Source organism: Panthera uncia, chromosome B1 (genome assembly GCF_023721935.1).
Source record: "Panthera uncia isolate 11264 chromosome B1, Puncia_PCG_1.0, whole genome shotgun sequence".
In the NCBI taxonomy this organism is placed as follows: Eukaryota; Metazoa; Chordata; class Mammalia; order Carnivora; family Felidae; genus Panthera; species Panthera uncia.
Genome location: NC_064811.1, coordinates 199,038,122 through 199,063,156, shown reverse-complemented (window position 1 = coordinate 199,063,156; position 25,035 = coordinate 199,038,122). Strand labels below are relative to the sequence as shown.

Sequence of the window (25,035 nt, the reverse complement as noted above, 5' to 3'; positions counted from 1 at the left end):
GGTGGTGCTGGGGTCCGGCGTGTCCTAGAAAAGACAGGTGGTGCTGGAGGTCCGGCGTGCCCTAGAACTGGCAGGTGGTGCTGGAGGTCCGGCGTGTCCTAGAACTTGCAGGTGGTGCTGGGGGTCCGGTGTGGTGGGATCGCTGGGACCTCTGCATCCTGGCTGAGGAGGCACACTTGCCTTCCCCACATCTTCCAGCCATGCCACTGTCTTATGGCCCCTTTTCTCTCTTCCTCTTGAAAAACCTTCTCTGGCACTATGATGGCTTCCTTCTTAAAGGAAATTCTTAAAAACTGTGGTAAAATATCTGTAACAGAACTTTCCATCTTAACCGTGTTTCAGTGTGCAGGTCAGCGGTGCCACATGCTCGGACAGTGCCCCTCACCGTCCATCTCCAGACCTCTTCCGTCTGGCAGAATGCAGACTCTGTCCCTACCAAACACTGGCCGGTGTCCCCGGTGCGGTATACCACCTCCGTGTCTCTGTGGACGTGAGTCCCCTGGACCTCCAGCCAGCGGACTCACCCGGCGTCTTTCCTTGTATGACTGGCTTCTTTCCCCCGGCAAGTGCCCTCACGCTCCGTCCACATCACAAGAACAGTCCACCATGTGCGTGTGGGTTTACAAGTATATGTCCTCCCCAGTCCCTGCCTTCAGTTCCTGTGGGTAAATATCCCGAAGTGACCTCACCGGACCACAGCGGTTCTACGTTTAATCTCTGGAAGAACCGCCATCCTGTTTTCCACGGCGGCCACGTGCGGGGCCGTGTCTGCTCGCCATCTGTCATGACGTCTGCAGAGCCCACCCCCGGCTCTGCCACAGACTGGACAGTCACCCTGTCACCCCCACTTTCCCAGCTTGCCCCGCTTTGGCTGTTCCGTGCCCACATTTTCCAGAAGCAGGCCCGGTTGTGTTCTGAGTTCACAGTTCACAAAGGGAGACAGAGGAAGCCTCAGGCCACACTGATTGTCTTCCATAGCTTTTACCCCACTGGCTTGGCACCCTCCTGGGATTCCCGGGGACCAAGCCGTGCTTTGAGTCCCAACGTAAAACGACACCCACTTTTCCCAGTCCCCCTCAGGCTCGGTGAACGCATCAGCTCTCAGAGGACAGAGCATTTCAGGTCCTCTCTGGACCAAGTCTTGAGATCCTTCTCAACTACTTCTATTTGGGAGAAATGAGTTACCTTCATTTCTAGAACCTCACGGATGTGTTTCTGTAGCTGGAAGTACTAGCCAAGTGGTCCTCGCTGAGATTTTAGCCTTTAAGATGCACGAGCAGGTGTGATGGTGTCCTGCCTCAAGGACAGAGCTCCTGGCCCGCAGTGGGTTTGCAGGAGGGGGTCCGCGAAACCCCGCGGCCAGGGTGCTGGGGACGCTGGCGCCATCACTCAGAGTTTGGCCTTTTCAGGCTGTCTGATGTGGGTCTTTGACATAAATGGCATGAAACGATCTGAGGCTTCTTGATATAATTCCCCATAAGGGAAAACAGAGTGTAAGAAACGTGTAGTCAGAAAATGTCATGTTTCAACCCAGCAGGTGTGTGTCCCACAAGCTTCGTCACTGGGAACGTGAGGCTGTCATGATGGGAGTGTCGTGCTTTGTCCTGACCCTGATTTGTCTGCCCCTCTCCAACTTCAGAAACATTCTTCTGGTCTTTTCTGTCGATGCGACCCAGAGATTCTTCTCCTCACACTGGGGGCCAGGCAGCCGGCCTGCCTTCCTCCCCGCTGACGAGCGCGCGCGCGCGCGCGCGCGCGCACACACACACACACACACACACACACACACACACACACACTTTCCTCCTCCATCTCCAGAACCAGAGAGGGTTACGCTCGCTCTGTGAAGGGAGCCATTTCCCAGCATGTCAGGAGCCCCACGTGGTGCCATGCAGGGCCACGTCCAGGTCTGCAGTTAGAGATTCTGGAAGAAAGCAGGTTTTCCTTCCTGTCGGAAGGGAGATCAGCTTCTCTCGCCCGCTTTCACCCTGCAAACAGGCAGAGCACAGGTACTGAGCTGGTGTCTTTATCTGTGAGCATCACGCAGGGTGTTCTGGAAGTCGTGGGTGGCCTTCCGGGCAGTGGGATAGCACATTGGGACATTGGTGTGTGAGAGGCGGACACAGCAGGTGCAGGACGGAGGCAGGACGGTGACAGCAGGGGGTGCCGGGTGTGGAGAAGCCACCTGAGAAGCGGGGCAGACATCCCGGGCGGCGTGGGCCCCTCCCAACGCCCAGGGCAGGAGGGACGGCCGGGTACCGATCTGGAGGGACAGCAGAGGCTACGGGGTGCCCCCTCAGCCCTCGCCGCCTCCCTGTGCACTGAGCCTCCCCTCCCAGCCCCGGCCGGTGCACAGGGACTTCACCAGCAAGCATCCCACCCATGCACACGTGCTCACCCACGCGTGATTCCCCCGAGGGGTGTACCCAACACAGGAGTAGCCGGGGAGGGCTCATTTATCAACGTCCCTTTCAGCCTAACACGTGACCCACCCCGAGAGCCCTGCCCGCGGACCCGTGAGCCTCCCGTCCTCACCGACGAGTGGCTAAGCCATTAAGCTTTTCTTTCCTAACGTCTCATCTGCTCTGCACTCCGTTCTCTTCATCCTGGCTCTCCTGCGCACCTCCCTTCACTGGGCACCCAGATGAAGCCTGTAGGTTTGGCTCTTGGGAAACGCGCAAGGATCACTACCCAGGAATGGCAGGAAAAGTGTGTCCCCTGCTAGCGCTCACTGACCCCATGCAAAGTCCCTCTAGCCAACCCGATGGGCGTGCCCCTGTGTGCCCGGCACCTGCAATCCCACGCCTGTCCAAAGCCTCGATGTTTTCTTAACACATTTGGACCTTTTAGGTTCCCAGGGTGACTCTATACCTGGAAATTAAATTGCAGGCGTGAAAATTATTACTTCACCTGCTAAATTGTCAAAGGAAGTGAGTCTCCTAACATCCCAGGCCGAGCAGCAGCACGGGCAGGATGCACATGGCACAGGCTGGTGACGAAGCAATGGACAGCCCGCTGGCCGTGTCTTTCTCTCCTGGACCCGCGGTCCTGCTGCTCCCCTGGGGAGAAGGAGATGAGCTTCCTGCCAGATGTGTGCTTGGTTTCCATGATGATGCATAGAGGCAGGCTCAGCTCCTAGAGTTGCTGGGCCATGGACAGCCTGGAATGGTGACAGAGGCGCCGGGGTCGGGACGGAGGGGGGACCAGCGGCGTGTGCTCACTGACCGCCCAGGTGCCGAGCTCCACCCGCGTCCTGTCTTCTGTCCTGGATGGTTCCAGCAGGCCACCCTTTCAGCCACCCTCAGGGGCCCTCAGAATTTCAGTAACATCTCAGAAGTGACATTTTTCTTAGTGTTTGTGAGAAATAACCCAGTAAAAGCCCTTCCCTCAGCTTAATGGAGCCCCAAGGCCAATTTCCAATTAACTCTGCTGAAGAGACAGTACCTCAAGGTCAGGGTGAGTTTTGTTCTTTCTTTTTCTCCCGTGACCTGGCCACATCTCGCCATCACCTGTGCATTCTTGTTCCAGATGAGCGAGGCAGAGATGAACGGGCAGTTCGAGTCGGTGTGTGAATCTGTCTTCAGTGAAGTCGAATCCCAGGCCATGGACGCCCTGGACCTTCCCGGATGCTTCCGGACGCGCAGCCACAGTTACCTCCGAGCCATCCAAGCTGGTTACTCCCAGGACGACGAATGTATTCCCGTGATGACGCCCTCCAACACCACCCCAACTGTCAGGTCCACAGCAGGTAAAGCCGCCCTTTCCGCCTTCCTGGTGAGAACCATGCAGGGGTGCGGTCTCCATCCGGGAGGAGCAGGTGCACCTTCGCCGCACACGCGATACACTCTCCGAACGTTTGGTAACTTTCCCAAATTGCATTTGTCCCATTTTCCTATTTGCGACGGTCTTTTGAAACACTTCTTTTGTCGATAACCTTTCTTTTTCTCAGAATGCAATCTCTTAGGTATCAAAGTTCTTGCAAATAACCAGGTATAACTTCTGTAAAGTTTTCTGCAGGAAAAAAAGTTTAAGGGCTGACATTTAGAAAGTGACTGTGCTTTAAATACCAAGGTTTAATAGATTGCAGTAAAACTCGAGCAGACGTGCAGTGACTCCGGGGCTCCCTCACCTTCTCCTCCGGTCTGAGTGCCGAGTGCCGCCTGGTGGGCAGATCCATAAACATGATTCACTGCTTGGAGCAGATCCTTCCTTCATGTAAATTCACTAATCATCCCCTTCAGTGTCACAGTTTGCTTCCATTCTTATGGAAAACCATATCCACCCCTTTGAAAATTTACCACCTACACGAAATATCAGCGCCCAGTATTTCCCTGAGCTGTTACTGTTTCTGTAACACAATGAATATACATGGCCTGGAGAAACCATAAAACACAGCAAGCAATAAACGTTCGCCGAGCCCCACATAAAGGCCAAGCGGAGAAAGTCAGAAACGGGCAGAGTTGGGGAGCGAGGTCATCTGAACACTGTCGGAGCAGGGAGGGGACAGTCTGAGAAGAGAGCTGTGGGGGCCTGGTGGTGAGGAGGAGCAGGGTGAGGAGGAGGGAGGGCTGCGGCAGCTCAGGGAGGGGCATCCCCACCGTCCTGCCACTCAGGAGAGGACGGCACGTGGTTGGCTAGCAGCAGACGGGAAAGGACACCCTGGACGCCAGCCTTGTTTCAGGATGCCGGCCCTCGAGCATCTCAGGCTTGTCGACTTGCCGAATCTCAGGTTTCAGAAGTAGCTGTGAATAATTTATCAAAGGGCATGTGTGTGTGGGTCCTCAGTGATCTTGTGTGGCGGGGGGCACCCAAGTGGAGGGTTGGTGACACTTCTTGACCGTGAAGCCTTGGGGTGTTTGGAAGAGGCACACAGCACCGTGGGGTGCCGCGTCCCCAAAGCACAACTCTGTGGAGAGGGTAGGGCAGGGCCGTGGGCATGCCCCGTGTGACATCTGTCACAGATGTGCCACTGTGATGGGGCCTGTGGGTGGTGGGGCTGAGCCTCCAGGCCTCCTCCTAGGTGCCCTGTATCTTAGGAAGTCTGTGACACCCTGCAGCGAGGTCGTGGACCACCCCCCACACCGTGGCCTTTGTGGGAAATGGCCACATTAGGAACTTAGGGAGGTAATGAACTTCACAAGCACTGCCTTTTAAAAAGTACACTTTTGGAGACCTTTACTGATCTACTCGCCAATATTTGTTGAATGTCTCGTATAAGCAAGTGACAGGCCCTTTCGCGGTCTTCAGAAATGCTTTGAAACGATAATTACCTGGCAGAAAATGACTTTATCGTGTTTGTCGTTATGCTAGAATAAAAATAAGACAGTTTTCATAGAGATCACGCAAGAACCAGTGCAGAACTCACACTAAAATTCTGATTTGTGTCATTTTCCCGAACATGTTGTTGTGTTCCCAAAATGTACGCACCAAATAAGTCCCAAAACATACTTCCCTCCGGAGTTTCTACCAGACCTTGGCCTAGTTATTGAGCCAAGATCTCCTCCAGGCCAGAGGGGACAGGGTGCAGACTTGGGGAAGGGTCTGAGAAGCAGGTGACCTGCTGGGAATCTCATTCTGCAGAAACGGAAAAGGGGTCACTATTCCACCATTTCCGGTTTTACCCTAAGCACTGCATTTTTTTTTTATTTTTTTTAATGTTTATTTATTTCTGAGACGGAGAGAGACAGAGCATGAGTGGGGGAGGGGCAGAGAGAGAGGAAGACACAGAATCCGAAGCCGGCTCCAGGCTCCAAGCTGTCAGCACAGAGCCCCATGCGGGGCTCGAACTCACAGACCATGAGATCATGACCTGAGCCGAAGTCGGTCACTCAACCAACTGAGCCACCCAGGTGCCCGACACTGCGTATATTGATAATCTCACTTCCCAGATAGAATTGGGAGGGTGTGCAGCAGTTGTCTGGTTAATAAGATGAATGAAAAATCCCTACCTGCAACATCATAGAAATACAAAAGTTTGGGGGAAAACCATCCAACGACACAGGATGTAAACGCCCGCTAAGCTTCTGATCTGATTCAGAGCTTCGTGTTTGAATCTTCGAGGCAAAATGTGATCTGTCGTTTTATATTAAAATAGTTAGAAGATCGTAGAGCAACGTTGACATTTCATAGTTACATGGGTAGGTGTGTGTCTGTGTGTGTGTGTGTGTGTGTGTGTGTGTGTGTGTGGAGAGAGACAGATTATTTTGGCAAATTGATTTTCTTTTATGGTTCTAAAACTCTCTTGAAAATAATTCCAAAACAAGCTATTTTCAAAATCATTCACAGTGATTATTTGGAAGTCTCAGATGTATTTAAATATGTATTTAAATATGTTTCTTTTTGCGGCTTGAAAAGTGGAAGCTGCTGTCATGAGGCTACGTCCCCTTGAACAAGGATGAACATGTGATTTTAATATGCATCTAGTAGCCATTAAGTACCAAATATGTGCATGAAAAGTTTGTTAAGAATGTGAAAATATGTGTCAGACATTCTATTTTAAACACTGACAGGTGGGCGCCACCAGGAATGGGTGGCTGGCTTGGAGTGACTGGATGTCACCTGTTTTCTCCCTCGGCCCTTAAAGGCACGTGGAGATTCAGCCGAAACAGAGTCCGTTCCTGTGCTGTCCAGGGACCCCCGATAGGCGTGGACCACGTTTCTCCTGCACTGTCTTTCATTATAAGGAATACACCTATCGATTAGTGTCCTGTCCTTAAACGGAGTGGTTTTCAAAACATCTAACTTTCATTTCACACATGGTTTCTTTCTCGTCGGTGAAATGATTTATCAGAAAGATTTACTTGTCTAAATATGCATTTCACCCAACTTTTCTAGGGAGAGCGTGTCATTGATATTATGGAGGAAAATGCTAAGATTATAATGATTTTTCTCTGGGTCAAAAGTTCTTTCAACAAGTGTCACAGCTGATTCTAGAAGTCATTAAAACAAAGGGAAAATCCATACAAAGCATGAACAGAGGAAACAGCCATAAATTTATTTTTATCCTGTTGTTTATATTTCAATAATAACCTGTCCCTCGGGGGCACGTAAGAATCTGCTTCCAAGATGTCCTGGCTTCTAGGGTCTGACCGCCTTCCTAATACGCCCCCAGCCACACGGCCCATTTCCGTCACCCACCGCGTCTCCTTCTCGGACTCTGGCACCCTTGCCTCCCTCATGTAAGGGCCTGTGATGCCATCGGGCCCCACACGACCCAAGGGTGGCGTGTAAGGTGACGTAGTTATAGTCCCAGAGATTAGATGTGGACATCTGGGGGTGTGGGCATCCAGACCACCCTAACGGGACTACCACATCGTTATAGTAAATATTGGCTTGGCGCATGCGTGAACGGATGGACGGATGGATGGAGGGGGTCTTCTCTGGAACCACGCCAGGAGATCTTCCTCTCAGTCACACAGAAGCATGGGGTGCCCACTGCTCTGCTGGGCGTGTACTAAATCCAAGCTCCTCCTGCTGACCGGAAACCAAATCCAGTCGAGGCTCCCGGCCAGGAGTGTCGCGAATCCCCTGACCTGTGGCAAGGTGACGTGGAGGGCTCTCCTCCATGCTCTCCTGGAAGCGGACGTCCTGCCACAGCCACGTCTCTGACCTCATTGCCACGTGTGGCGTCTGAGGTTCGGGGACAAGGGATGAAGACTGGGACGTTCGCATCCTTTGTGGGTCTGGCCATGGTGCTGAGATCCGTGGAGGTTAGCAGATGTGTCTGCAGAGCTCTTACGTGGCGGTTCCCCCTGGCCTGTGGACTTGCGCGTCAGAAGAAGTCAGGATACGCCGCCTGGATACGGAAATGTTGGGACATAGTCTGTGCGATTCTAACTGCCTGTGATTCCTTGGACTATATAACCTCCGGGTCAACGAGCGAAAGACAGCCTCCACCCTCAGGACCAGTGAGCGAAACTGTGCAGACAGTTACCTGGACACAGAGGAGGGGGCCCTCAGTTTACCTGGCTGGTGGCGGGCAAGCCCCAAGAACGCAATGTGCCCTTCCCTCCAAAAGCACCGCGATTCGAGTGTTTCTCGCCTCTTAGACACATGCACCCATCCGCTCACCCACAAAGGAGAGCAGTGTGAGCGACCCCGTCGTGCCGTCCAAACTTGTCAAGGGGATGAGTCATGGTGGGACTGACACTAGACCCACAGACCCCAGACTCACGGTCCAGGATTCTTCTTTACGACTGTCTGCAATTCAGTTCATCCCTTGCCTAAAACGGGGAGGGGGGAGGTTGGAGGGTACAGGTGCGTGGCAGTTGAGTCAGAGATCCACGCGGGAAATTCTGTGCCGCCATCACGACAGCAACGACGACCTTAGTTACTCTAAGAGTTGTTTAACTTCTTGGAAGGAAGCCAGACAAACTGGTCCCTTCACACCCCGTAAAATGAGTACCCGGGGGTGAACAAGGAGGCAAGTGCCTGCGTGCGTAAGCCGATAGCTGGGCCAGGGAGTCATTCAACCACGCGGTGGGGGCCACGGAAGCTGCCTCGCGTGCCCTGCGAATAGCCACATGCTCCATCGCGTGACCCCTCTGTGCTGCACGCCCGTGGCGTGCTCCCTGGGCCTCTGCATGGCCTTCTAATTGGCCCCCCTCTTGGACTTCCCATCCGTGCCCACCCCACACTCCACACTCCTACGATCTTCTTTCTAAAAATACGGCCCCCCCAAATTAATAGAACAGAGTTAAATACAATATAAATCATAGCCCGACGCAAACATACCCACCTGGCACCCTCTCTCTCGGCTTCCTGTTAGCAGCGAGTGAAGGGCCATCCCCTGTGGGGCCGTCTGACCCTGGGTGACCTGACCCAGGCTCTCCCCACAGCTCCCCGTCACCTCGGCTGGTACCCACTCACCTGAGACCCTCTCACTGCCGAGCTTTGCACACGCTCTGGCCAGCCCAGAACTCGCTCCCCTGGCTTTCTCTATGTAATTCCTAGCTCTGCCTTAAGATGCAACTGTGAAATCCTTGCTTCCAGGAGGCCTTCCGTGATTCATTCTCCTAATCAGTTTAGGTGCCACATAAACTCCTTCCTCCCCACTCCCTGATCAGACAAGTTCCAACAAAAAAGTATTTATTAAAACCAAGAAATCCCAACATTCATTTATTTTTAAAATGAACTTCCTTTTAAAGATGTAGAGATATTAGATGCCCAAAACTTGAGGCTATGGTTATATTCATTATTTCATATACTTACAACATCTCATAAATATATTTGAAAAACATTGATATTATAGCTTTTATTCCTTATAACATGTTAGTTTAAAAAGCATTATATTGAGACAAGTTATAAAAATACATAAAATTCATAAAACATCCTGAGAACGTTGAAAAGAAAATACTTTTCCTCTCTCAGGAAAGACAATACTGTAGCAATGCAATGCTTTTAAATCACATCTCCAAAAGTCAGTATTTAGTTTTCTTTCTGTACGATGATGTAGGATATAAATTAATGTTAGAAATGAGAAGAATCTGATCAGAAAGTCCTATGTAGGGGCGCCTGGGTGGCGCAGTCGGTTGAGCGTCCGACTTCAGCCAGGTCACGATCTCGCGGTCCGTGAGTTCGAGCCCCGCGTCAGGCTCTGGGCTGATGGCTCGGAGCCTGGAGCCTGTTTCCGATTCTGTGTCTCCCTCTCTCTCTGCCCCTTCCCCATTCATGCTCTGTCTCTCTCTGTCCCAAAAATAAATAAAAAACGTTGAAAAAAAAAAATTAAAAAAAAAAAAAAAAAAGAAAGTCCTATGTATACCTTTGAGTTTATGATTATCCAGACCTAATAATTTCACATATGCTATCTTTAAAACGCACTTTAAAAATTATGATTCATTTGTTACTTTTGTAACTTCAAATTCCTTTCTTTGCTTATGGGTTCCAAGAGACACTTAAAACTACTTAATGTGACAATTTTGGACTTACTCAAAAATGGTATGGTTTCTGATTAGGAATTCCTAGATTCTGGAGGATGAGCCTTTTTTAAAAAAATTATCCTTTGGTTAGTTAACTATATGTTAACTAACTGCAATTTAAATTAAAATTTGAAAAAAAAAATACCCAAGCAAAGGAAAGGATGGACTGAATTACAGTACTGATGTCAGCGTTAGTTAGAACTGCTCACTTTATTTTTTTTAATTATTTTTGAGATAGAGAGAGAACGGGGGAGGGGCAGAGAGAGAGAGAGGGAGACACAGAATCCGAAGCAGGCTCCAGGCTCTGAGCTGTCAGCACAGAGCCCGACGCGGGGCTCGAACTCACAGGCCGTGAGATCATGACCTGTGCCGAAGCCGGACGCTTAACTGACTGAGCCACCCAGGTGCCCCATTTGTAAAAATGAATTTAAATGGAAGTTTCTTACCCCTAATTATAACGAACCTGACATGCACTTTGTATTAACTATTAGGTTGAAAATAAAACGTAGTTCAAAAAATTACCCTTTGAAGCATCAGCCGTGTACGAAGAGAATCAGGCTTCTTGCTTCCAGCCCGTCCTGGCCACTCCGGCCCTCCCGCTGTGTCGGCACACCCGGTGGAGTTTTGCTCTGTGCTGGTGGTTGAGGACGAAAGCGTAGTTGTTCTGAGGAATGTTGGAAAATTAACCTGACGGTTAACCTTCTGTGTCACCTTGACTGAGCCAGACATTTAGTCAAACACTATTCTAGGTGCTTCTGTGAGGGTTTGTTTTTTGTTTTTTGTTTTTTGTTTTCTGCTGAGTGAACATTTGAATCGGTAGACGGAGAAAGCAGAGGGCCCTCCGGGTGGGCCACATCCAATCCGTTGAAGGCCTGTCTAGAACGAAAAGCTGACCAGCCCATGAGTAGGAGAGAATTCCTCCTGCCTGCCTGTCTTCAAATTGGGGAATCAGCTTTTTGCTCCCTGGAAACTTGGACTGATACGTGAACTGTTGCCGGGTCTCTGGCCCCCCAGCTTCAGGCCAGTGCAGCATCCACTCTCCCGGGGCGCCAGCGTGCTGACTCTCCCTGCACACCCTGGGTCTGGTCAGCCCCCATACTGCGTGAGCCGGCTCCTCACGCCAAATCTCTGGGTGAACGTACATGGACCTCCCTTTGTGGTTCTTTTTCTCACACAGCCCCAGCCCATACGGTGGGCTCCCAGCGTACTTCTGTGGCTCCCTAGTTAAAACGGTCAGACTGGTAGCTCAGACTACTAGTAGTTTAACTAACTACTAGTTAAAAAGCTAAATCAGAAACTGTTGTCCTCATGGCTGGGGACAGGGGAGGGTTCGTTAAAATGAAAGATGTCAGGGAGCCCGGGTAGCTATGTCAGTTAAGTGTCCGACCCTTGATATCGGCTCAGGTCGTGATCTTGGTTCATGGGGTCGAGCCCCAAGTGGGGCTCTGTGCTGACAGCACAGGGATTGTCTCTCTCCCTCTCACTCTCTCTCAAAATAAATAAATAGACTGTAAAAAATGAAATAAAAAATAAAGTGAAAGGTGTCACGGATGTCCAAAAGCTACATTTGTGACATAAACAGGTATCCAAAAGTGTTAAAAACCCCATTAATTTCAGAAATATCCAGGTGACAGGTGTTACGCGGCTGCAGGGAGCTGGCCTCCAGGACGACGGGCTCCCCGTGGGAAAGTCTGGCCGAGGCTCGGACGGGGCGCGGATGTTTGCTACCTTCCAGAGCCCACACTCTCCCCGCGGCCGTGGGCACAAGGCAGCCAAGGAAATCCCGCCTGGCTGCGCACACCGGGGCCTGAGATCGGGTCCCGGCCACCAGGACTGTGTGCCACGCGAGGGGGCTAGTCAGCCAGGCCTGTCAGAGGCAGAGGGAGCCAGAAGGCACACGAAGCTCCAGTTTAAAAAGGAGAAGCAGGGGTGAGTGCTGGATGAGCCCGCAGGGAAGGGAGAGAGAGGTCAAGCTTCAGAAGTGACCCGACGCTCAGAAGGCACACAGCCTCGGCTTGTGGGGCTCGCCCGGTGCGGGCGGCCGGGGCTGCAGAGGTCTGCGGGGTTAAAGGCGTGTGGTCCCAGGGACGCAGCATCCGTCGCGCTCTCCCGGATGCGTCCACACTGGGAGGAGGAAGGCGGCCGCACCCTGTCGCTCTGTCGGCGGCCACTTGCTCCGGAGCTGATGTCCCACGTGGAGGCCAGGGCCCGAAGCGTCCCTAATACATTCAAGACTCGAGGCTGCGTGAACGTAGGTGGGTTAAATAGCGGGTCTCTGTCTTTAGTAACCTCTGACTGGAGGAGTCCCCTCGGTTACGCACCAACACACCCACCTCCCCGTGACTTGGTCAGCACGGGACTCAGACGGCGACAACCCTCAGTTCTCGGCGCCGTCTCAACACATCCTTTGCGTTCATCAGGCTTTGAAATCCCAGCAGTTGTTAGTCCTGACGCCACTCTCGTTACTGCACCGATGCGCACGTTACCGCAAAGGTTCGGTAACTCTGACGACTGTATTTCTGCGTAGGCCTTTTAATCCTCTGCATTTTATGTTCTGGGGTTAAAACGTTATCTTGAGAAGGAGTCAGTGGGCACTGCGCTGCTGAGGGGTCAGAGCTCGCGGGAAGGTCGGGCGCCCTGCTCTGGCCACCACGCGTCACAGTGGGTGTGACGCGCTCTGGCCGCCAGGCGTCACGGTGGGGTGTCTCTCCCCACAGCAGCGAGGCCAGATATGCTCAGTTTTCCATATGTGTAGTCGTTGGTTTTCTTGTAGACAATTGCTATCAGAGCTTTTTGTTTGTGTGTTGTCTTCCGCTACTGAAACGTAGGGGCTATGAGAGCAGGCACCTGTTAGGAGTGGGCAGACGTGCTGTTGAAAACATCCAGAACAGGGTCCACACGTAGAAGGGCTTGCATGCATCACACGAGAATCACCCTGCACGTTCCATGGCTGGAGGGATTTGTCGGACTCACACAGATTACCCTCGCGGGATAGCTTTTCCCTCGGCTGTGTCACACCCAACACCAGGGTAACAACATGGACCCTAAGGAGTCCCAGGGGTGGGTTTCTTCCCCCCGACACTGCTGGTCCCACAGGACATGCCTCGTCCCAGGTGTCATATCACCCCCAGTGTGGCAGCAAAGCACCGTGGCATGGGAAGCCCACGCTTTGCTCGTGGCGGGGGTCTGTCACGGTGAGCTGGTCACAGAGGCGTCTCCGGCTCAACCCAGCAGCTCCAATGACACCAGCTGGCAACCACAAATCCCATTATTATTTCCAACAGCACTGGTACTGACGAGCTGGGACATCCTGCCCGAAGCAGTCACAAACTCAGTTTACAGGCCATCATTTATCTTTAGTTAATGTACTTCCCAGGACTGACCGAAGGCCACGCCTGTGCTGGAGGCCGTTGGGGAGACTGTCCAGGTGAATTTAGGGCCCCCCAATCTCCTCATCTACCCCACACGGCACAGGACTCCATGGATATTTGCTGAATGCATAAATAATGGACTTAAGAATCTACAGCTTATAAAATATTTAAATCCATTTACATGAACAGTTTGCACTGACTTAATATTTTAAATTCAATATTTAAGCCCTCCCCCCATGTACTTGGCTATTATCTCCAACATCTAGATGGGTCTTTTTCTTTTAGATCTGCTTCTGTGGGCAGCCCCAGTTGACAGGCACCCACACATCCTCTAGATGGTCTGTGTGACATATGATTCGACCATCTACCACACAGACGTGCAAGGAGTAATACGGTCATTTATTTTCTTAAATAAATCCAACCCAGTTCTGAGCGCCTCACCCTCGTGCCCGACACACCAAGAAACACAGCCTCCGTCATTTTGGGGTGAGCCCGGGGCCGAAACAATGGCACGGCTCCCACAAGGCAGCAAGGCCCTTGGGATCCCGGTGCCAGCTGACCAAGATCCCCGCGTCCCTGCAGAGGGGGCCCCTCGAGTCTCGTGGATTTCACGGGGCCTCGTCAGGACTGCGGCTGCCCAGAGGCCCACGGGGGCCTCTCCCCGGCTCCCACTGCCCTCCTCCGAGCCTCTGCTCTCGTGCCTCGCCACCCAGACCCCCAGGCACTCTCCCTGTTGAATCGAGGCTGTCACAGAAATCAGGCCAAGGTTACCCTGGAGCTGGCTTCCCCCAGCAAAACCCCCAAGAAGTGGAACCCTGGAGCTGGTTTGTGGTGGGAAGGACTGTAGGAGAGAGACAAGCAAGTTATACCCTAAAGATTACTGTGCAGAGCAGGCCTAAGCAGAGGCCTCTCCAGGATGGGCAGCCGTGCTGGTGACTCCTTCCTCAGACGACATCTGACGCCTCTGAGAACGGGCCCTCCATGGCCCCCTAACTACAGAACACTGCCTGTGACCCTGCACAATAAGAATTACTCAGGCATGTGAACCGAATTTGAGGGAACCACCTTTCTCTAAAGTCCCAGATGGCCAAAAGGGAAACACACATATGTCAAAAAATTTTTCTAAGTGAAGAAAAAATTCCATCACTAACTTCCTTTTGCCTTCAGGAAGATTCCAGAGCCATTGAAAACTCTGCGAGTGTTAGCTGCCTATCACCTATTTCTAGTAGTGGGATCAGGCCACACAGGGTATGTTTGCTCTTTTTAATGGTCCCCAGTTTGGAGGAAAGGTTGAATGAGGTGGATTATTTTTGAGCTTACTCTGTGAACTGTTGTTCAGACGCTGAAAATGTAGAGTGCTGCACACACACAGACACACACACACGGTGAACTGGGTTTAGGCGTAAGGACCTGGATCGTGAGATTTGTGCCTCTGTGGATACACGTGGTGAGGAAGTCGTCAAACGGAAGACAGGAAACATGCCCCCGTGCGTAAAGCATTCCCCTTTACAATATTTCATCACATTGCCGTATTTCCTCCTGACACAGCCATGAGGATCTAGGACCAGGCTGCGCTTCTTAAACATCAGTGATGAACAGAAGGGCTGGAAAGGCCCAGGATTGATCCTGGGGAATATTTATGCGTCTGTTGCTCCATTGTGGTGTTTTGGATGCTGCGGAGGAAAGAGATAAGGAGGTTTGAAGTGATCGATCGGATCAGGTGCTCTCAGGAGTGTAAGGAAGACACCTAAGCAGGAAAAGACTCATCAGCGGATCAAGGGGAAGCCCCGTGCTGGCGTGGGCACCTACAGGGCCGCTGACGGCCCCAGCAGCAACCGCACGCGGAGAAGACCCAGAGGGTTCCATCTCCGGTGTTCAGGTCGTCTGGAAACTGTCTCCGTCTATACTGGAGACCTGGCGCTTTCTTGGCCAGCGTACCAGTTCCAGGAGGCCGTTCGCTGGCTTCCGTCCGATCAGTCACACCAGCAGCTGAATCAAAGCCACAAGTATTTACCTCGTGTCTAACTTGTGCAACATACCGGAGAGGTGCTTCGTGCAGTGCAAGGAGACAGAAGGTGAAGCAGAGCTAGGTACTCCAGACTCGTGGGCAGACGGAAGGATAATGATCGTGTTCGGAACTTCGCCACCAACACTGGCTGCACAGCATTCAGTCCTTGCTCGTGATAAATATTAAGTGATCTCAAAAGGTTCTATGATTCATAGAAGAGTCGAATGCTTCTCTGAAGATTTGCGGCACGAGCTTGGATCTTAGATCCTAACTGTGAGGACACAGGAACCTGCTCCCTCCTGCTCCTTCTTGCACCCTCAGATTTGGTTGTCTCTGGAAGGGTACTCCTAAAAGACCTACCTTCTGGCAAATGGCACTAAAAAAAGATGAGGTACTTTGGCATCTGGGGCTGTGCAAGGGGCAGATACTGTGTGCTTTCGAGAGATCCTCAGGGAGTCTCCGTCTGCAGAGGTGCAGGCGGACGTACAGATGTTGGGACTGATACTGCTGCTTCAGACGCGCATGCCCAGCGGGAAAATCCGCACTCAGCATGACTTCGGGATCACGTGGCCGGTATTTGGGGGAACGGTGCTAACATGGAAAGGCATTCACGATCTCCAGTGTACAGCCCGAGGTCTCCGTTCTGGGTTACGAAGGTCATCAGACTCTGCAGACACTCGAATCCCCAACCTCTGCCCTCTCAGAAGGGCCGGGAGCCTAGGGCACCAGCATGCGGCTGAGACTCTTGGAGCCCGTTAGCCTCGTGTGGCACGTCTTCACGGGCATCCCCTGGTCCACAAGAGAGGAGTGTGGCCACATCAGTGGAGCCAGAACCCTCGGTGTTGTGTGAACGGCAGTTTCAGCCCGGCTCAAGCCCTGGGTCAGGGAACCCAGCTCCCCCGGGCCACCATTCAGGACTCCAGTGCCTCCCCAGAGAGGCAGAGCCCTGGGGACAGTGTAGACCAGGAAGCCCCAGCTGGGACGCTTGCCCAGAAGGTGGAAGCAGCAGGAACCACAGCACGTGGCAGGCGGGACACAGTTCCTCGTGAACGTGGTCTGCACAGCTGTCCCTCTCCAGCCCGGGGCCCCGGCCTCCGGGGGCTCCACAGGTGGCCCTGCTGTCCCTCTTCACTGCGAACAGGTGCACGGCCCCCAGGGGGAGAGTATGGGGGGTGTCTGCTTCTCTCGGGGGCTGTCAGGCTGCGGGAGAGCTTGGGTTTCACGCTCAATCGGCCCCTCACCTGGTGCAGGACAGCATTGACAGGCCGCTTGGGGAGCCTGGCCTCCCTGACAAGGCCTCCTCCGGGGCCGGGGGGCTGTGTTTTGTCCGGCCCCATTAGCCCGCTCATCTCCCCTCCTCCTTCGAGAATTAAGGTGGTCTTGTTTCTAGCCTTGCATTCATTAACAGGCAGGTGTGGAATTTAGAGACGTTTGCGCTTCTCATTTTTTTTTAATAATTGCACTCACCTGGTGCTAATGGACTATTAAACTGCACGCTAAGTTTAGGCAGAAAAGTAGGCCAGGTTTTACACACAGTGTGGTGTTTTCCAACATGTTAATGAAGTTGCACTTGGAGCCCGTCCGGAGACGTCATGTCTGTGACCTGAGAATCTAATGTATATTTGTAATGTTGCTTTGGTTCGGCGTATCACCCCCGCCCCTAGGAGAGCACAGCCCACCAGGAGAGCAGGGACGGGGGGACACAGTCTGTTCTGTAGTGTCCTGACAGCTGGCGTGTTGCAGGTGACGCGTCCACGTCAGGGACACAGTCGTGACGGAAGCCCCCTGCCTGGGTTCCCCTGGAGGACGTCTCTGGGGTTCACCCCAGAATCGCATCACTGTTTCTCCAGTTCCAGAAGGCAAGGTCAGGTTATTCTCCTCAGTGAAGGATAACACACAAGGGGGACACAGGGACGGGAGTCAGCCGGCAAACGGAGGAAGTGTTGGGAGCAGTTTCCGGAAAGCTCAGCACCTCGCCACTCGGGCCCCTGCACACCTTCCCTTCCGTGCCCTCGTCTGGAGGCCGTGCTCCCTGACGACTCCTCCGGCAGTTTCCATGCCGGCCTTTCTCTCCATGTGCCTTCGCCGCGGGGCCGTGGAGGACGCCAGATGGCTGTGCCAGGTGCCCCTCCGTTGTGCTCTCCAGGGCACCGTTACCAGGGTCGATTTGGAGCAGGCATTTCATTGACCGGCTTGCACACAAACTCGTGTTTGCACCGTCCGTGTTCCTTGCACCGGGTCTGTGAGTCTGTCGGGCGACTGGGACGCCCTGAAGCCCCTGGGCTCCTGACGGTGGTGCCAGAACAGAGCCCCCGGACTCTGTTCCCCCCGACAGAGCCGCCGGACAGAGGTCCGGCTCAGGCGACAGAGCTCACCATCCCCCTCAGTGCCCTGTGCCCCGCCAGCTGTCTGGCCGCACGCGCCGTGCGTGCTCGGCTAGCTCACACCAATGCTGCCGATGGATTTCAGCAGCTGGGAAGCTCACGAAGAAGCTCCCCTGGCCGGGGAGCTCTGGTTTATTGGCACGGCCGACATCGGCCACCTGACCGTTCACTGTCAACGAGACGCGCGCAGAAGGCACTTGTCGAGGCCTGGCCCGTGTTTCAGGATGGATGACCGTATTTCCTTACAGTCACCTTGAGGTTGTGAGTATGTCACCCCTACCTATGCAGTGGGGGCCTTCCGACTTTCTTACCGAACCGTTCTGGGGGGAAGCGGGCAGTATTTAGCACGTGTTCACTGAGCACCCACAAGTGTGAGCAAGTCACAAGTCATGTATTATTTTTACGCTTGCAGATGGCATTTGCCTTATCGGTTTAGTAACTTTTTCATGGAAGGTCGTTTTCTTTTCCTTGAACAGAGACAGCAGCGCCTCTGGGTATATTAACTGAGATAGGCCGTCAGCCACACACCATTGTTTCCACGTGCAGGTGTGAAAACCCACAATTTCACTGTCAAACAAAACGCCGTCTGAGAATCTTTCCCCGCTCTCCAAATTTTTACAGTAAAAATGTCATGCCGGTGCGACTTTAATGTAGACGGCTTTCCCAATTAAACGTCCCAAGTGGAAATGAATACACACACATTTTCTGCGGAAAATCCAAGTTCTCATTATGTAATGTGAATTTTAATTATTTAAAACGAACACAGGAAGTGCCTTGGACGGTGACACAGCTGTCATCGCTATGTTCCTGTCTACGAGACGTTAAGTGCTGGTTAGACTATAATTTCTTGCCAATTAACACTTTTGAAATAGATGTCTTCGCTGCCAGCCCATCAACGTTGCCCCAGAACTTGGGCGGCCCACATCATTTTGGTAACTTCAGGGAAACCGCTGTCTGTGGGTGTGGATATGGCTTCTGCGTCCTGCTTGATTTACACTTATGTTTGGAGACTGGCGTTAATTAAAGTGTCAAAATAGCTTTCATCTTTTATGTTGAATCTTTTGCCTTCAAAGTTTAGTTTCTCCAACATCCAGACTCTCATTTAGACATTCGTGGACTTGATTGCTGTGATTCTTTTTATGCTGTTATCTTTGAAGCTCTAATTAACGGAGGGCGGTGAGTTTAAGTGTGGCTATTACGTTCGGACAGACCGGTGCTGCTTGCCGTGTGGGATATACTTCATCTTGATTACGCATTTGTGCTTTACACGATAGAAAGCTAATTTCTAAATTTCCTTTTTGGCTTGCAAATGGCCTGCCTGGCTTGCATTCGGAAACGGTGTGGGGGACGCCAGGTGTGGGTGGATCAGTAGGCATGTGTTTGGAGTCACGATGTATCCACATTTGAGATGACTCAGCAGCCACACCACAGTGTAGGGCATCTCCTTCGTGAGCGGACCTCAACGGGAAGGTGTTTTCCCCAGATTCTCCTTCCAGAGATTTGCTAAGCCAACACTTTGAAGACCTAAGGTCACATCTTGATGGCCGATTTCGTTTGCTTCAAGTCATCTGTTGAACAGATGGCTGCACGCGTACTCACGTGTTCGTTTTGCGGGACGAAAATCTTCTAGCCCAGTGTGCATGTCCCGAAGCTGTGCCGTCTGGGGCAGGGTCCGGTAACCGAGCTGACAGCACAGAGCCCAACAAGGGGCTTGAACTCAGGCACCTTGAGATCATGACCTGAGCCGAAGTCAGATGCTTAACTGACTGAGGCACTCAGGCGCCCTAAGAAGTTAGGTCACTTAAAAGTGGCTAGTGGCTGTGCTGTTGGACGCAGCAGGCTGGCACGCAGCCTTTCTCATGTGGCCGCCCGAGAGGGAAGCCAGGAGTCTGCGGACACAGGTGTGGTGGGCACGCCCCCCCCCCCCCCCCCACCTGCCAGGGTCAGCACCGCAGCCGCTGCCTTCTCCTCCCTGCTAACCGCCATTTACACCCAGGGCTCTGGGCAGTCCCTTTTGAAAGGGTTTCCAAATGAGGTTAACTCAACCCCAAACGTATCTGGGAAAGTACATTTTTACACGCCTCATTTATTCACCTCTAAGCAGGAAGAACAAGTCCACCCGAGGCAATCTCCATCAGGCCTCACTACTTGCATTTAATGGAATTTTACCGAAATTATGTGCATGACTCCTTCCATATTAAATCAGGTGGTTAGCCTCTTCTGCGTGGCACAGAGGCCTGTGTTGGCACGGTGCACTCGGGAGGGGAGGCACTTCAGGGCAGCCTCCTTCCCTGGCCCCCCCGTGTCTGGGGGTGACTCTCACCAACTCACCTGATCTCTGGGACATGAGCAAAACCCAACTAACCGGGTGATTGGATTAGAAAACATATATAGTGACCTCTCTCCCTATACTTAGGAAGCCACTTGAACAACAACCACAGATTTTCAGAGTGTTATGCATGTGGTGAAAGAAATCCATGACAGGCTTTTAAACACAAAAGGACATCATGCCTGAACTCAATTTTTTAAAAGAATACAGTAGTCAGGTCTTCAGATACCTTAAGATACTAAGTTAAGTAATCATTTCATTTTCATTTCAAAATTCTTACTTGGTCACTTATATTTAAATAAATATTCTGTGGTTGTTTGGAAACCTTTCTCTGTTGGCAGAGAATTCAGCAGAATTTATTGCTAAATTAAATTTTCAGTTTTCAGTTGTATTTAAGGTTTGCCTGACATACATATAGAAAATGATAGGTAACAATGCCCATAATTAATAATTATTAGCTCCGGTGAGTATATTCTAATTGTGTATTCCCACACACGGAACGGAGTCAATTATTATCCCCAGACTATCCAGCTGAATAATTGAATGTTTTTCTTGAGTGGCTAAGATTGTTTCTTTAATTATTTATTCTAATTCTTGACGGTAAAGTAACATGATCCGATGATCATTTTAAATCTTCGACGATATTTCCAAGCTTCTAATTCTCACTGCGACACACCATTTAGGACACACAGTTCTAGCCCACAAGATCGTAGGTACCAACAAATCTTTGTCACTAGAGCAGATCGATGTAGCAATGAAAATACTGATTTACTTCCATTTTTAAAAAATTCTGTCTCAATATTACTTTATTTACCTAAAATATTGTATGTACTGCAGTTTTATTTACCAAAAGCTCACGACTGATAGGTAATTTTTAACTTATAAAATTAAAAAGCATTCAATTAACCAGGAATATAAAAGCAACTTACTGTTCTGAATACTAAACTTCCCATTCAGGACCCTCTGGGGGAACACGCAGATGGGTATAGAACCACTGGGAGAGGCTGTAGGGACTTTGAAAATGCACACGAAAGGCCTATCTTATGCCTTAAAATGCAAATCTCATTGACTTCCGTACTAACATGTGATAATAAGTCTGATATCTGGGTGCCTGCGAGTTTTTATGTGTATTTCTAAATCTGTTTCCTCATATGATATTAATTTATACAGTATTTGTTACTCTCAAAACATTAAGTACCATTTATTTCTATTAAGTCTGTGGTGGGTTTCTCATGGGGCCCTTAGAAAGGAATCACGTGGACAAGTATAAGTATTTTCAGGGCTTAACAACGTCCCACCAGCGCATGTGTCTCTTCTGCGTGGGGGTGTGGGTTCCTCAGATCCTGAATTATTCCCCCAGAACCTTCCCCGGGCCCTCCAGTAACCATCCTGGATGTCCCGAGGGAAGTGATCTTCTGGCGGGCAGTCACCATGGGCACTTTCGCGGAGCATGTCCCAGAGGATGGCAGACGCCCCCCTCGCTATGGCCGCTCACAGACTCCAGCAGCGAGGCCGCAGGGATCCACTGACTATCTGTGGGGCTGAGAGCTGCCAACCTGTTCCCACTTCCTAGGACTTCAGGAGGTTTAAACACAGTGATCCACATCAAAAATAATAATACCGTGTAGGCTTAGTAAAAGTTTACCAAATGTGAGCTATTTCCACAAAAACTTTGTACAAACAGAAATCTTTTCATATGCGTTCAAGGATTTTTTTTTCCTATTCACACTCAAGCAGCAAAGAACGCTGTGGTCTGAGCTGGCTGGGCTTGGGTCTCTCGGCCGGCAGTGGCACCTGCTGTCCCAGCCCTGTGACCGCAAATCACGTGCCAGCAGAGTGACAGCATCATCTCCCTCTATCCAGATGGCCGGTCGGTGCTGAGACGGGACAGTCATTAAACACCACTGTTACTCAGCTAGACCAGGGAACGAGACTTTCCCGTGCTCAGTTCTGAATAGGAGGCCACACCTGCGTGCTCTGCCAGAAGGGTGACTGGCCGGAGGGCAGAAACAACCTCGCGTGGCTGTGCTCCCATGCTATTGTGATGTGGACGCTCTAACGTTCTCGGCGTCCCCTCCGAACTTCCCGTGAACCACGGCAATCTCTCATTAGGCGATGAAGAAAATATAAGAGGCCTTCTTCCCAAAAATAGTTTTCACTGGTTTCCATCACTTGAAGAATTGAGAGATAATTACAATTAATTTCCTCTGTCTGGGTCTTAATCCCATTAGTTAACAGTCCCTCCAAACAATCTGCATCACAGAGTGGGAAGACAATCTACAATGTTTCCGATGCCAAACGTATTTTGATTTTTTTTTTTTTCGAAAATTTGGAACTGACTAAATTAAGAGGAAATTCTCGCTGAAACAATAAATGATTCTCCCAGTCCCCTTTGCGACGGGCAAGGATGCCGGTGGGCTTCCGTGCACTGTGGAGGAATAAAATCAGATCAAGCCGTGAGAAATCAGACAGCTCTGTACGTGGTCCGAGAAAGAAAAAAGGCTCATTACCGCCAGTAACTGGAGGGGGACTTCTCTCCCAGTTCTGCCACCGGCTGCCTGGCTCACCTCGGGGAAGTGATTCAACCCATTGGAACCTCTGTGTTCTCACCTGGGAGATGGGAATACAAATGCCGCCTACCTGGCGAGGTTTCCAGAAGCCTGCATGAGAAGTGAAGTGCTCAGCGTGGTGTTGCTGCAGCCCCCTCCCCCAGCTGGTGCTGGTCGCGGGCGCACACCCCCGGTCAGATCTCCTGAATATCCGTATGGACACTTGGTAACAATCTGCAGAGAAGCAGGGATGGCACCCAGTTCGTGGTGGCTGTTTGCACTTGTTTCTGTCCGCTGAGCACGGATGCCACAACGGCTGCCCTTGCTGGCCGCTTTCGTCTGCACGTGCCTTCTGTGTGTTTCCATCCCCACAGCAGCACAAAAGGAGACATCCTGAGTAGTCCCTTTCACAGATGAGCAGGCTGAGGCCGAGAGAATTTAACTTGTCCAAGATCACACGGTTACCCAACTGTATGTCGGAAGCAAGGAAGAGTTAGTTCAGCTCTAGTAGACCGGAACGGAAGCTAGAAACGGAATTTCCCTTTGCAGAAATCTTGGTGGGAGAGATGCCGGTGTGTCCTCGTCTATGAGTCCCAAGATTCTGTAACTGCTCGGCCACCGCGAGTTTAGGGTACCCAGCTATGAGCATCACCGGCCAGGACCGCATTACTACGTCAAGATACTAAAATACTAAAGTGTATCAAGGCAAGTGTATGAACGTTAAAGCACATTTTTTTTTCCATTTGGGGGAAGAAAGAATAGTAGAATGGCCATTTGATATTTTCCCCTGGAAATAAATAATTCGAAGAAAACTCTGACACTTTTAAGGAACAAGATAGTATCCCTAGAAAACTCATGTAATTAGTCAATTTGTCCCCTGAGTGAGAGCCTCCAGACCTCTGGGGAGAGCCACAGTAAACCGTAGAGTACCTTTTATTTATTTATTTTTTAGCATAATTTATTGTCAAGTTGGCTAACATACAGCGTAGACAGTGTAGATTCCCGGGACTCGTCGCTTACGTACAACACCCAGTGCTCGTCCCATCAAGTGTCCTCCTCAGTGCCCATCACCCATTTTCCCCTGGGGACCCCACCCCCGTAGAGTACCTTTTAAATGAGAGCAGTTTTATCGGTAGTTCCTGACCCACTGATTCTGATTCCACTCCACACGGCTTCCGGTATCGAGCACTGAGAGTCCACGCAGGGGAACGCGCACCCTCGGGGCGCACCTGCTGTGCCTTTCCCACGTGGCCCGCTCTGTCCTTCCGCCAAGACCCCACCCAAGCCCATCTCCTCCGGAAAGCCCTCCCTGTCACCCCGGGGTCAGTCTGTCCTCAGGCTTCCGTGAGGCTCTGGTGCCGACTGTGGTCTTTTTGCCCTTCCCTTCAATTTGATGGTGAGCACGGAGGCGCCAGAGTCTCAGGCTCAAGCTCAGTGTTCACTGGAACCTTGGATCTGACAGTATGGCCGCTCAAACGATGCCTGGAATGCATGGGACCTCGGTGCCCACACAGAAGGAACTGCAAGGTCTCTGCACCCCCTGCCCCGGCCCAGCTTTCGGGGTGTCCTTGGGCCCAGCATCCATAGAACACCTCAAGCTGACTCTGTTGTTACACAATTAACTCGGTGGCCTGACAGGGAAAATGCGTGATTATATTGGAAGCAGTTGATTTGTTTTAAGCAACAGGAAAAGTGTCAGATTGGACATACTTCCTGCAGTGTTTACTAGGAGACGAGAGCAGCCCTAACGAACACCCCGGTAGTCGGCTGTGCTGACGAGCGGAGGAACGTGAGTCTCCCAGACGCGCTCAGAATGTGACTCGCCGAAGCTGATCCAGAGCCTCTCCGGTGGCCAGCGAGCTGGCTCCGCGGTCCGCTGCTCCGCACATGCCGCGCTGATGGCGCTGAACCACGCCTCCGCCGCAGCGGCCGTTCAAACCGCGTGCGGGCACACGACACAGCGTGAAGACTCTCTCTCTGGCCACCCAGAGAAAGTCGCTCTTGCGTGCAGCCCACGGTCCTTATGCAGGTTGGGAAGAACTGCCCAGCCTTAGCCAGCGTCTCAACAAAGCGTGTTGCTCACCTGCGCATCTTTACACAGAAACCCGTTCGAGAATTCGTATCACCCCCTGTAGCATCATGAGGTGGGAAGGTGCGACGTGAGGTTTTCCTGTGGTCGTGGACATACGTTAAAACACTCCGGAACTTTGTTTTTATTTACAGGCCACCCACACGGGAGGTCCAGTTGGTTTGCCAAATGGCACTCAATACGTTTGGAAGACTCGTCATCTGGGGGTAGGGTTAGGGACATGTCTGAGGATGACTGTGACCATTTAGCGGCCAGGCTGGAAGTGGGTTCCAGGAGTGGCTGTGCTCCCACGTCCTGGGTGGATCTTTCCGCTGTGCCTGACCCCAGGGTGTCACGGTCCTTGAGCGCCACGAGATGGACACGGCAGCAGAACGTGGCCCCGGGGTGT

The 25,035-nt window shown here is 51.7% G+C and overlaps 1 protein-coding gene across 3 annotated transcripts in view; it reads left to right on the top strand.

The window, feature by feature from the left end:
• The window catches only part of DLGAP2 (DLG associated protein 2), a 386,235-nt gene that overhangs the window by 326,093 nt on the left and 35,107 nt on the right, over window positions 1–25,035 (top strand). For all 3 annotated transcript variants that reach the window (XM_049631829.1, XM_049631830.1, XM_049631828.1), the window contains one exon: window positions 3,529–3,748. In XM_049631829.1, the coding sequence (XP_049487786.1) occupies window positions 3,529–3,748 (220 nt within the window). The remainder of the gene's footprint in view (window positions 1–3,528; window positions 3,749–25,035) is intronic.